This window comes from Triticum aestivum, chromosome 1B (genome assembly GCF_018294505.1).
Source record: "Triticum aestivum cultivar Chinese Spring chromosome 1B, IWGSC CS RefSeq v2.1, whole genome shotgun sequence".
Taxonomy (NCBI): Eukaryota; Viridiplantae; Streptophyta; class Magnoliopsida; order Poales; family Poaceae; genus Triticum; species Triticum aestivum.
Genome location: NC_057795.1, coordinates 644,101,316 through 644,115,006, shown reverse-complemented (window position 1 = coordinate 644,115,006; position 13,691 = coordinate 644,101,316). Strand labels below are relative to the sequence as shown.

At 43.8% G+C, this 13,691-nt stretch overlaps 1 protein-coding gene across 1 annotated transcript; it reads left to right on the top strand.

The window, feature by feature from the left end:
* Positions 1-7,480: 7,480 nt before the first annotated feature.
* Positions 7,481-9,386, top strand: LOC123098194 (uncharacterized). The gene is made up of 2 exons (XM_044520115.1): positions 7,481-7,633; positions 7,721-9,386. The coding sequence occupies exon 2, from the start codon at positions 7,737-7,739 to the stop codon at positions 9,267-9,269; it is 1,533 nt and encodes a 510-aa protein (XP_044376050.1). The 5' UTR covers positions 7,481-7,633; positions 7,721-7,736; the 3' UTR covers positions 9,270-9,386.
* The last annotated feature ends 4,305 nt before the right edge of the window (positions 9,387-13,691 follow it).

The window sequence follows — 13,691 nt, the reverse complement described above, 5'->3', positions numbered from 1 at the left end:
CCACGGGCCTCAGTGACCATGCAGGGCACGCACGCAAAAATTTGACGCGTTTCGAGTCCGTATGGATTTTCTACGATTTTCCGGGCCGAAAACCCCTAAAATACTCCCCGGACGTGACGCAACTTGCGTTCGTTGTCGGATTTCGTTCATTTTGGGCGTGGGGTGCTCGAGTGTGGCCCCACACGCGCTCGCAAAAGTTGGGTGCATTCCGTGAAACCGCTCAGGTACTTGCTATGCAAGGGGGTGGTTTCGGTATGGCCGGAGGGGACCCTCGGTCGCACGTCTCCGCTTCGCATCCGCCAAACGTGGCCAATTTTCCGACCCATACATAAAAATGTTCACAATATAAATGTTAATGAATTTAAAAATATTTCAGAAAATGTTACTTAATGAATTAAAATATCTCACCTTTTTTAATATATTTTTATTTGTTAAATTTTTTATTTCTTAATTTTCATTTTTTCATCCACTGGGCTTTACTATATGCACATATTTTAACAACATCTGAACATTTCTAAAACATTTTATAAACATTTAGAAACACTTTTGATTTTTATTCAGTTTTCTTTTATATTTTATGTGTTTGCATGATTTTTTTTGCTACAATTTTTCGATAATTGCATACCTTATTTTGTGCGATGTATATTCGATGGAAATTTTGTAAATATATTGTGAACATTTATATGCATGGGTCGGAAAATTTTCAAATTTTTGTCAAAATAAGCGTTCAATACTTTACTTATTTTTTGAACAAACTTTGAAGACAAATTAAAACAACATTCGAACAAACTTAATTGAACATAAATATATTTTACATAGTCCATTAAACACTACGGAAACGAAACGAGTTCATCCGAACATAAACGATTCATAGTTCATACTTAGAACATTTTTTTAAAAAAAACAACTACTCCTCGTCCTCGTCGCTACCCAGCAGATCGATGACCTCCGCCGCACCGTCACCGCCATCACCGCCGCCATCGTTGTCGTCGTCATCGTCGTCGCTCTCCTGGGCTAGCCGCTCCCAAAACATGTCGTCTTCGTCCGACGACTCTGCCACCTCCGCCTCCGCCTGCGGGATAACCGGCGGAATCGCCGCCGCCGCCTGGATCGCTGCCGCCTGCTCGGCGGCCTCCCTCGCAGCCGCCGCCGCCTCTGCAGCCGCCGCTGCAGCCACCAACGCCCGCAGGGCGACGAGGTAGCCCGGCGTGTCGTCGGGATCGCCGTCCTCCCGAAGAACCAATTGCTCCGGCGGCAGTTCCACCTCCGGCGAGCCGGGGGGATCGGCGGTCGCCGGCGCAGGTGGTGGAGGGGCCCGACGGCCGCGCGCTTCTCGACGGGGGCGCGGGACGAGGTCTGCCGTGCCGCCTGACTCCGCGAGCCGGCACGCGCGAATGACGGTGGCGTAGTCTTTGCCGTCCCAGAACGCGTGACGGCCGGCGATGTTGTTGCGGCCGCCGGCCCGCTTCTCCTCTGCGGTGGCGCCGGGCCCGCGCCTCGGGTAGCCGTCCTTGTCGAGCTTCCAGTCATGCGGCAGACGGCAACCCGGCGGCACAAGGAGCCCAAACCAGTACAGCTCCTCTGTCTCCGGCTTGCTCAGGCTCGACGGCCACGCGCTCGGTCCGTCGCCGCCGCCGGTGCCGGAGCTGCTGCCGCGGTGGAACGACATCTCGCCGGCGAGCTTTTGAGGGGTGGATGTGGCGACGAGTGGGGGGAAGAAACGGTGTGAGCGGCGACGGGCGGACGGGGGTGGTTTTTATAAAGCAGACGGCGGGGCGGCGGGCGGACGGGCAGTAATGGCGACGGCATTCATGCGCACGGGATACGACGGGGCGGCAGGCGGCGGGGCGGCAGTCGAGGGCGGCGTTGCGGCAGTCGAGGGGACGGACAGGACGGGACGGCGGGGCCGCTATCCACGCGCCACGACGCGTTTTCCGCGGGCGACGCGTCGCGCATTGACCACCGATGCTGTTTTTTTTTTCGGGCGACCACCGACGCTGTTTGACCACCGACGGGCGCGTACGTACGTCGTCCCATTGTACAAAAATACGCCGTCCTTGCGCGAGTGTAAAAAAAAATCCGTCGCCTCGTGCACGGGTACGTCGCAGGAGCGGGGCTGGGGGAATGATCATCCTACCCTTTTTTAAGTTTTTACATGAAGGGGTATAGGACGATCTGAACCATTGATGTGTTTAGGGGTTGTACCGAACAAGAAGTGTATAATATATGTGTAACCGTTCAGGAAGCCTGGCACTGGAAAAAAAATTCCCTCGGTTGTCCCACGCATGGGAGTCGTCCTATGCTGGGTCTCTATCTCCCAATGATTCGAAAAATAAACGAGACACGGCAAGAAGCATTAATTGGTGCATTCCCTGGCCTGGAGATCCTCCGATGCAAGTCATCGAGGACTTTCGTATCAGCGTTATGGAGGTGGCCAAAGCTGGCCCTCGATTTGTGCTGCTGGCCGGTGTTTTTGCTCCTGACAAATGAACGGGGATGAAGCTAGCGTGAGGCAGGACAAGCAAATTCCGGCGGCCAGATGCGTACATACACGATGCACGCGTACACTGATTGATCTTGGAGGTTGGAGCGATGCACGGCACCGACGGCATCCATGGTTTTGAGCTGTGCATATTCTTCTTCCTTTCCAGATTTATGCATCATGCCCATTTGATTATTTTTCAGACATTTCTGATGTTTGCGGCTCGCCGGCCCATCATGTTCCGTCCCCATGACCGTTTAAAGAAGCGCTTGCTCATGGAGGAAACAATCAAGAGGTGGCACAACCTTCGCACTAGAAATCTGCTTTGGTCTTCCGGTAAGTCACTATGTTATTGTCAATCAAAATATCACGATCTTGATATTTGCAACTATTCCAATATTTTAGAACAACAAGGCAAATATTCTCAAAAGGAAAATAATGTAAAAATAAAATCACAAGTTGATCTGAAAGGTTTGTTTCTTTGACGAGGTGCTCAACGAATCACTTAATAGTAGAATAGAGTGATGTACATTCATGTGTATGATTTGACCGATACCTATATATGTGCAAAGCTTAGTCAAGCACGTACATGCATACACCTAAACTCCAATGATAGACAAGGAAATTAGCATGCATGGATGTAACTCAGGCGAAATCATTTTTTTAAATATAAAAAAATTCATGTGTGTGAAACATATATAGACATGCATATACATACGAGGAAATACGATATTTTTCTATCCGAGAAAATTAACAAATTAAGATATTGTGCAGTAAGCGACACTATGCAACGGGAACATGCCATCAAAAAGTATTTAAATTATAGTAAGTACATATAATAAGTCACATTATTTTTTCTGAGTGAACAATTATCATATTATTTTACGGGAATTTCACATATGTATGTCCTACTTGACCTATACATGTGTAGATTTCTAACGATTGTTCAAAAGTTAGAACTAAGTTATGTCTTAACTAAGTCAAATATAATGGCCGAGTTGAAACATGCTAGATTTACTGTTTAAAATGACCGAGTTGAAATAGGCTAGATTTACTATTGAAAATTACTATATAGTACTCCAGGTTGAACTAAGTAACTTATGTTTAAAAAAAACATAACTGTATATACTGAGTTTATAAAAAATTCCATGTAATGCGGTAAGATTCCAAATTTTAAGAACGGGAGATAATCACGATGTAGAGTGAATTTATCCCGAAGTGATTCATACTCATTACTAATAAATGCCAGATTTCCAATGTGCGGCGGAATGCTATTCGGTAGGTTTGGCAACATAGATTTAATTCTTTTCTAACCTATATAAGTCCAACCTGTGTAATAGAATGTACTCCCTCCGTAAAGAAATATAAGAGCGTTTAGAACACTACTAAGTTGTAAATAATTACATATTTTATGAATTACATTAAAAATAAAAAAGGCTATGTATGCGACAAATGTGTAGATACCAAATACATTAAGGTGCATGATTTGCTCAAAACTTTTTTAATTATAATATCCCGAAATAGAGTTCTTAACATGTAAGTTATCATATCATTTAAAATTTGTGATTTGAAAATAATAAGTAGTTAGTTATGTGTCATTTAAAAATTATATAATAAATATCACATTACATATAAAAGAGTATTTATGTTATAAATATGTATGTGGCAAAATAAAACAATTTGTGTCATATTTTGTAAAATATTTCCAAAATACAAGGTTACGAAATAGATTTTCCAAAATTATGGGCATTACTGAAAACAGATCTCCAAACTAGGAGTATATTTAGAATTCAATAAGAATAAATAAGAAAATTCATTTTCTTCCACAGTCAAATGTTCAATCTGTACATCTACTTTCCTAACGCTAATATGCCTAGCACCAAGCACCAGTAAGTTAAATATTTGCTACATTCATGGGACTTGCTTTTATGGTACAATAGTGAACATTTGAGTCCTTTTTCCATAGATTTAACCTTGCGAACACACGGGTGGAAGAACTATATATGTTAATTGCTAAAATATCACACACAAATGTAAGAGCGGTGCCAACTAATGGAGTACTCTGTCTTGAGCAAACAAGCGGACAATACTGCGTGAAAACTTGGACCCATCATTTGCTACCACGACGAGAGTTAACACACGGTGGAAAGACTACTCCATGGGTGGCGCCCGGATAAAAGGGGAATGTAGGAAGTATTACACTTATGATTGCTTCTTTCGTATTTGGTTCGATTTTCGCTGTTTGTAGAGTAAGTTTGTCATTAAACTATAGGGTGGTACACTGTTGTTATGAAATGCTTATTTCATTTGACGAGCCTAAGCATAATGCAAAATAACCCATGATTAAGCTGGACTCCCAAATCAAAAAATGATTAATATTAACTAAATAAATTATTAAATTTTTAGTACTGTCATTAAAAGTGAAGTAATTTATGGACATTTGGATTATGTTTCGGGATCTCTATAATTAGGATTTTTATTTTTTCTGTTTGTTGTAAAATAAAATGTAAATATTTTATCAAGATTGTAAACTTTTAGGATATAATTTTTTCTGTTTTCGTATTCATCATTCATTTAATGGTTCACACACAACAAATTTATATTTTTGCTGGATGCAAAGAAAAAAGGTCATGAAAAGTATTGTAACTGTGAACATTTTAAAAAACTAGCCCGTGCAGATCCACGGGTTGATGACTAGTTCTCATAATGGGTGTCGCTAAAACCAGTTTACGGGCAATCCTTAATTTTTTTAGGGTGCTCTACTCTAGTAAGATTCTCTATAATTGTAGTTTCTATATTTTTTTTACTTTCTATAGTTCTATTTTATATATTTTTTGTGTGGATATGAAGCCCATTTTAATCCATTTTTATGCCATAGTACCCCGTCCATTTCCTTTTAGTCTGTACATAAAATTTGTCTGAAGTCAACCTTTATAAACTTTGATCAACTTTATAGGAAAAAACATCAACATGCACAATACGAAATCAATATCTTTCGATGCATCACGAAATTAAATTTCATACTCCCTCCGTCCCAAAATAAATATCTCAACTTTGTACTGACTTAAGTACAAAGTTGTACTAAGCTTGAGACACTTATTTTGGAACGGAGGGAGTAATATATAACATTAGAATTGTAGATGTTGAGAAATTTTAATATAAATTTGGACGAAACTTTTTGTAGTTTGACTTCAAACAAATTTTATATGCGGAATAAAAACAAACCAAGGGAGCACTGGTTTAAATTTTTATGTTTTTACCTCCACATCAAATTAAATAATGCAACCAACTCACACGTGCTTATCTGTTTGTGAATATGGGCACCATTTTCACGCCAATTTCTCTTCTTGGAAGTATTTCCCGAAGAGATACTCGGGTATGCAGGGCACTCTGCAAAGTAATTATGCATAATGTGGCCATGGCCTTCTACATCTTTTGTGGATCCTCACACGCCCCGTTTAGAACCTGCATGCTTTTGCTTGTTTCTACCGTCCATCTCCGCAAGCAAAAGAGCCACCGTGTCCAAATCATGGCTATCTAAAGAAATTCATGAACATCCTCCGCTTTTTTTTTTGGTGCGAAAATTTTCGATCTATTCATCAACTGTCAAGGCAATACAAAAAACACTAGAGGTAAAAATTACATCCAAGTCCGTAGAACTACAATCACTAGAAATGGATGTACCTAGACTTACTAAAGAGAATTTTTACGGTACATCATACTATCCAATATAATGGGTAGTATTTAGTTGATCCAACGGTTGATGTGGATCAAACAAATTATGGCTTTAGGACATATTGGTAATTCTATATGCACTGCACCAGCTCAAATCCTCCGCCATGCCAACGCCGCTGCAGTCAGTGCCTGCACAAAACGACACAAAATAGCTCTAACGCACGAATGGGTGCGTCTACAACCCACGTCGCCACTGATCCTTGGGGCTTGGGCTGCCGGAGCGATGAGGTCGTACCGGCGTGGTTTAAACGCAAGTGGCGGACCGTGATCGCAGCCCAAGAGCATCAGCACCTCCTGTCGATGCTGAAGTGATGAGTACAGCGACATCGTCGAAACCCGACGAAGCCAGCTGCGACATCGGCGCTGGTTCAGTTCTTCCACGACAACAGCTTTGGCCCAACTCCGACGGAGGCCGTGCTCATGGAGTTCGCCGCCGACGCAGAGGCCGTTCTTGACCCGTCGGGCATGGACGACTAGGTTTCTCCTCAGACCACAACTGCGACACGACAGTACGACACACCAGATGAGAAACGCAGCAAGCAGCGGTGGCTGTGCCGACCTTCTTTTCCTCCCGTGGAGCCTTGACCTCAATCCAAATTACCAGGCCATCATGGATTACTTCCGGCGCTGTCACGACGACGACGAAGTAAGCTGACTGTTCCTGCCCCAAGCTGTACGACGCAATCCATGTATGTTGGTTGAACGTGCACGTACACAGCAGCAGGTTGATCGCTTCCCTTCGCTAGATCGATTCCGGCTGACATATGCACACATGAATCTGCCTTGCCTGAATCGGCCTATGTGATTGATAAACTACCGAAAATGCCCTTAACTATTCAATATACTACCGAAAGTCTGCAGTAGTATTGGCTAATCTGGGCCCTCTAACCAGAAAAATGAACGGTTCAAATTATCTTGATGTACCGTAAAAGGTCTCTTACTAAATACATCTATTTTATCCATTTATGCGACAAGTAATTCCGGATCGAAAACTCATAGTACTACAATCTATCAACACTTCGGAAAGAGCTCAGGATAAAGAAAGTATAAGGGGAGATACACAAGACGAGAGGCAAACCAGTACTACACGCGGTGATCTTCGGGTGAGAGGTCTAATTCATTGGTATACGTATGCACTTGTGGCAGGTGGAAATGTATGTATGTTAGTATGTGGATGTGGGCATGTGGCCAACCTTGAGTGAATAAAACAAAAGCCAGATGGACATGGCTGGTTGGTCAATACTCAATACTCCATCTATAAGAGGAGAGACAAGGCTGTGCTTCTTCTTCTTCCCAGGCTAGGCCTCTCCCATGACAGTCTTCTTCTTCTTTGTCCTCTTCAGTCCTTGTCTTTTACCGTCTCTCTGCTTCCCACTAGGCCGGTTTTCGTTTCTCCCATTCATGCACTGATACTAGGCCTGTACCCTGATCGATGCTAGCTAATTTTTCTCTATAATCTCTTCATAGAATTTTTTTTCACTCCTCCCTATGATCTCTTCACAGGTGCTTTACGACGTTCATGGCTAATTTGACAGGGAGAAGCATGGAACCACCAGCTGCTGCATGGCCACCCTGCGGCTTTCCGTCCGACTGGTCCATTGAACCTTTGTGGATTCCTGGCTACCCTGCCGATTCTGCAATGTGCTTCCAAACACATGTTCCTAGCAGCTCTAGCAGAGGGCAGCTGCAGCAGGTTCAGTACACGGCAGCCACAACACCAAATTTAGCTATCCAGGAAGATGATGAAGAAGAAGAAGCACAATACAAGACAGAAATGAAGATCCACGACCCGATCCAAGTGTTCGCGGAAGCAGCACACGAGTTCAAGGTCGACATCGACATGAAGAACATGAAGATCCACAGGTACCCTGCAAGCATTCAACGTCTCGGCGGCTACTACACAACCCCGACGACGGTGGCCATCGGGCCTTACCACCACAGGAAGGGCCGCCTCAGGCAGGCAGAGAAGGTGAAGCATGTGGCCGCCTACCACTGCATCATGGAGTCGGGCCGCTCCATCCAGGAAATGTACGCCGCGGTGGCCTCGGTCACCGACGAAGCCCGTAGGCTCTACCACACGGACATGGTGGCCGGTATGGGCGACGATGACTTCCTGCCCATGATGTTCTATGACGCGTGCTTCTTGGTGCAGTACATGCTGACTTGCACCACCAATGGCTCCGAGATGGATCCGTCGATGCGCAACTACTTCGATGACAACAACGGCAACATCTTCCACGACATCATCCTGCTGGAGAACCAGCTCCCATGGCGGGTGGTCAAGACCGTCATGGGGTTCAGGCCCGTGTCCTTGGAGGAGTTCATCACCTCATTGAAAGACGGCCTGCAAGACCGCAAATTAACCGAGAAGTCTTTGGTCCTTGACGATAGCTACGAGCCACCGCACCTCCTCGGCCTTCTCCGGTTCTACATTGTAGGGAGAAGCAACACCAAGCGCAACTCCCTACCCCAAACTGGGTCGATGGGGATCCCTGTGAGCGCCATCGAGCTCGCAGAAATTGGCATCGCACTGACGGCTAACAAGACGGGTGAGCTCATAGAGATGGGAGTCAGGAACAAAGGTACCCTCTTCGCCGAGCTCTTCCTGGCACCGATGCCCCTGGACCATGTACGCGCGAGCTGGCTTGTCAACATGGCAGCCTTCGAGGTATGCACCACCCCGAACTTCCAAGCGGTCGACGATAAGGAGTCTGTTGTCTGCTCATACCTCCTCCTCCTTTCAATGTTCGTGGACCGGGAGGAGGACGTGCAAGAGCTACGAAGGAAGCGTCTCTTGCTGGGAGGAGGAGGGCTCGCCAACAAGGACGCCCTCGACTTTCTCATTGGGCTCCACGGCCTGCCTGCTGGGTCTGGCTACCTCCTCACTATGGAAGAGATCCATAATTACAAAGCGAAGAGGCGGACGCGGACCCGGTTGCACGCCTTCGTTTACAAGAACTTGAGGATCATCATCGCCTTCTTCTCCGCCATTGGTGTGCTTGTCAGTATCTTTGGCACACTCATGTCTCTCAAGAGACGATCGCTCCCTTAATTTGTGTAACTTCTTTTTAGTGAACTTCCCTGCATCTGCATGACTGCATCTGTAAGCCATTTGTTTGTAGTACCAAAAAAAAAAGCCCCGCATCCCCTGGGGAGTTAATTGCACAGAAGTACCACAATTGAGGCATCACATGCAGATTGATACCATGATTGCTAATTTTTGCGTGTCAGTACCAGCATTGCTCTAGATTTTTGCAAAAGCCACCTGTCAAGCACCGATGTGGCATTTTTCTTTTACAGAAAAACCCCTTACTTTGCACGTAATCACATGAACGCCCAATTATTTTGCGGGAAAAAGGCTCCGGTGAGAGATTTTTTTCGTTCGCAATATTACAACATCAAATCAGACATTTTTTAAAGTTCGTTCGCAATATTACAACACCAAATCGGACTTTTTTGAAAGTTTTCGTTACGTTGGACAAAGACATTAAATAAACGAAAAAGACGCGACAGCAGGATTCGACATTAAATAAACGAAAAAGACGCGACAGCAGGATTCGACATTAAATAAACGAAAAAGACGCGACAGCAGGATTCGACATTAAATAAACGAAAAAGACGCGACAGCAGGATTCGACATTAAATAAACGAAAAAGACGCGACAGCAGGATTCGATCCTGCAACACGCGGCTGACAAGCTGGTCGCGCTAGCCAAGACGACACAACCACCACTGTGTTAGTGCCCGGGCGTTGTCCTATTTATACATACTTAAATGCGAAGGGCCGGCGGTTAGGTCCAGGTAGTCCTGCTATTTTTATTTTGTTTCGCGTTTGGCTCGTTCGTTTCCCAGGTTTCTTTTATGTTTTACTTTTGTTTCTGATTTTTCCTAAAAAAAGTTTTGTTTCTGGTTTTGGCTTATTTTTAGGTTTTTATTTCTTTTTCTCCTTATTTTTTAATTCATTGGGTTGGTTTTCCTTCTGGATTTTTAACATACTTACTGAACATTTTTTAAGATAGGCTCAATTATATGATGAACATGTTTTCAAATGAGCATGAACATTTTTTTAATGTACGCCGAGCAGTTTTTCTGCGCATAGTGATCATTTTTAATGCACGATGAACTTTTTTTCACAAATTTTGAACATTTATTTAATATATTAATTTTTTGTAATATACGTTGAACATATTTTAAATGCATATTCAATTTTTTTAAAATATATGTTGAACATTGTACATAATGAATGGCTGGTTTTTCCTAAAAAAACTTTTGTTTCTGGTTTTAGCTTATTTTTAGGTTTTTCTTCCTTTGTTTTTTATTTCTATTCCTCCTTATTTTTTAATTCATTGGGCTATTTTTCTTCTGGATTTTTAACATACTTACTGAACATTTTTTAAGATAGGCTCCATTATATGATGAACATGTTTTCAAATGAGCATGAACATTTTTTTAATGTACGCCGAGCACTTTTTCTGCGTATAGTGATCATTTTTAATGCATGATGAACTTTTCTTCACAAATTTTGAACATTTATTTAATATATTAATTTTTTGTAATATACGTTGAACATATTTTAAATGCATATTCAATTTTTAAAAAATATATGTTGAACATTGTACATAATGCGTGGCTGGTTTTTCCTAAAAAAACTTTTGTTTCTGGTTTTAGCTTATTTTTAGGTTTTTCTTCCTTTGTTTTTTATTTATATTCCTCCTTATTTTTTAATTCATTGGCTAGTTTTTCTTCTGGATTTTTAACATACTTACTGAACATTTTTTAAGATAGGCTCCATTATATGATGAACATGTTTTCAAATGAGCATGAACATTTTTTTAATGTACGCCGAGCACTTTTTCTGCGTATAGTGATCATTTTTAATGCACGATGAACTTTTCTTCACAAATTGTGAACATTTATTTAATATATTAAATTTTTGTAATATACGCTGAACATATTTTAAATGCATATTCAATTCTTTTAAAATATTTGTTGAAAATGTACATAATGCATGGTGAAACAAAAGTAAAACATAAGAGAAATGAAATGAAAAGAAAGCTTGGCAACGAACGAGCCGAACGCGAACCAAAAAAAAAAGTAACAGGCCTAGCTGGGCCTAACTGCCGGCCCTTCGCATTCGGGTCTGTATAAATAAGGCAACGCCTGGACATTGACGACACAGCAGTTGCTGTCTCGTGGTGGCTAGCACGCCCAGCGTCTGCATCTCACGTCGCACTCCTGTCGGCGCTTCTTTTTCGTTTATTTAATTTCTTTGTCCAACGTAACGAAAACTTCAAAAAAAGTCCGATTCAGTGTTGTAATATTGCAAACGAAAAAAATCTCTCATCGGAGCCTCTTTCCCGCGAAATAATTGGGTGTTTATGTGATTACGTGCAAAGTAAGGGGGTTTTTTATAAAAAAAATTGCCACGTCGGCGCCTGACAGGTGTCCCCCGCCAGTCAGATACACCGTCAATACGTGTTTATACACGGTTTAGACCTTTTTACAAAAGTCTGGAGCAATGCTGCTACTGACACGTAAAAATTAGCAATTGTGATACCAATCTGCATGTGATGCCCCAATTGTGGTACTTCTGTGCAATTAACTCAGCCCCAGGCGACTCAGGCGCTACCGTTCACCTAGCGCCGCTGCCGCACCTTTCTCCTCTAGTCGCCGCGCCGCCGCCGGAGGACGCCGCCGGGCGAAGCCCGCATGGCCGACGGCGGCGGCCTCCAGCCTGTAGGGCAGCAGCTCCGACGGCGCGTCGGCGTGTGTCGGGACTCATCCGGGTCCAGGCGACCGGTGGCTGCTCTCGGCGTCCTCGCGCGGGGTGCAGCAGCGGTCACCGGCGGCACGACTGTGAGGCTGTGTCGGGGGCGGAGGCATGTTCGACGTGATGACCAGATCCGTCTGCTTGCTACTAGGCATTGGGCCTGGCCACGTCTCGGTGGAGTTAGGCCAAGGGACCATGGGTGTTGCTGTCATGCGTGATGCGGCGTCCTGGGTCTTGGCTGCCAGACAGTTCTGCTTTCCGGCTTCGGATCCCGCCATGTCGGCCCCTAGGTTGATGGCTTGGACAGAACTCTCTTCGGCAAGGTGGCAATCGACGGTGATGTGCTGCATGGTTTGGTGTGGTGGACTATCCCGGATCGCAATGGCCACTGAAAGATCTTCGCGAGGATTTCTCTTCTTAGATCGGTGGTTGCCTTTGACGGTGAGATGCAGTATATGGACGACGTCTTGATGCAGAGGGTAAGGTTGTGCAGTGGTGGAGGTCGGTTTTCTAGCCCATCACACGCAGTTGCTTGGATCGCGGAAAAGTGGTGGCGACAACATATGATTGACTCCGATGGTGGTGCTTCTAAGGTACCTGGTCTTGAGCTCCGGTGTGAAAACCTAGGTCTGACACAAGTTATTCATACACGGCAATGGCGATGCTTTGCATCGTAACCTTGTTGAAGGCATTGCTCGGATAAGCTCAGACTGATTCTTCAGGGTGAAAACCTAGAATCTGACCTTTGATGGTTGGATCCGGTGACAACGGCATAGAGTGTCGCTCCCTTCATGAAGTCATTGTTGTTGAGGAACCTCATTGTCCTTATGGTGTCATGAGATGATTGGTGCGGATACGGTTGTTGCTGTATATTGTCGATCACAGATTTGTTTGATTTGATGTTTTTTTTCTCTCATTTAGGCATAGTTTTGGTCTTATATGACTTTGCTATTTGCCAGCGGGTTTTTGTGTGTGTGCGTTGGTGTTGGCTGTGTGCATCCTAGCTATTCAGAGGCCGGATGTGTGTGCTCACTGTGTGTGTATCCACTTGATGCTTCATTTTGAGTCAATAAAATTCATCCTTTGTTCAAAAATTTGTTTGTATTACTTATTTGTCCATTGGGCATGGAATCTGCAAAAAGATGTACTACTTCCGATCTATATTACTTGTTGCTGATTTAGTACAAACAAACCTCCGATTTATATTTACATATTACTTGTCGCTGCTTTAGTACAAACCTCCTGTTCATATTGTTTGTCGCTGCTAAAGTTGTACTAAAGCAGCGACAAGTATGGATCAGAGGGAGTATATGAGATTTGTTTACTTGGTGTCACTAGGCTAATTTATGGCTAAACACTGACACTGCCATTTACCAACTTTGTTGCATGTAATCGATAGAATATGATTATATCGATGGTGCCATGGTGGTTAGCTGTGGATCGCGTCATGAGTAAGAGATAGGCAGAGGGATAGTGGCACCAACCATCCATGTGATTCTCTCAAAAAAAAACCATCCATGTGACTGAGTACACCAAATCACCAATTAAGATCAAAGTATACATGAACGAGATCATAAACTAATTGTGCAACCACCACAGTTGAGCCGTGCCTTCTTAGATTCAACGTGATGGCGCGAAATGTGGTGCTTTCAGATCAACTTGGCGAGATGGCCAGAAATGTGCTGCTTTCACGATCAACATGGGG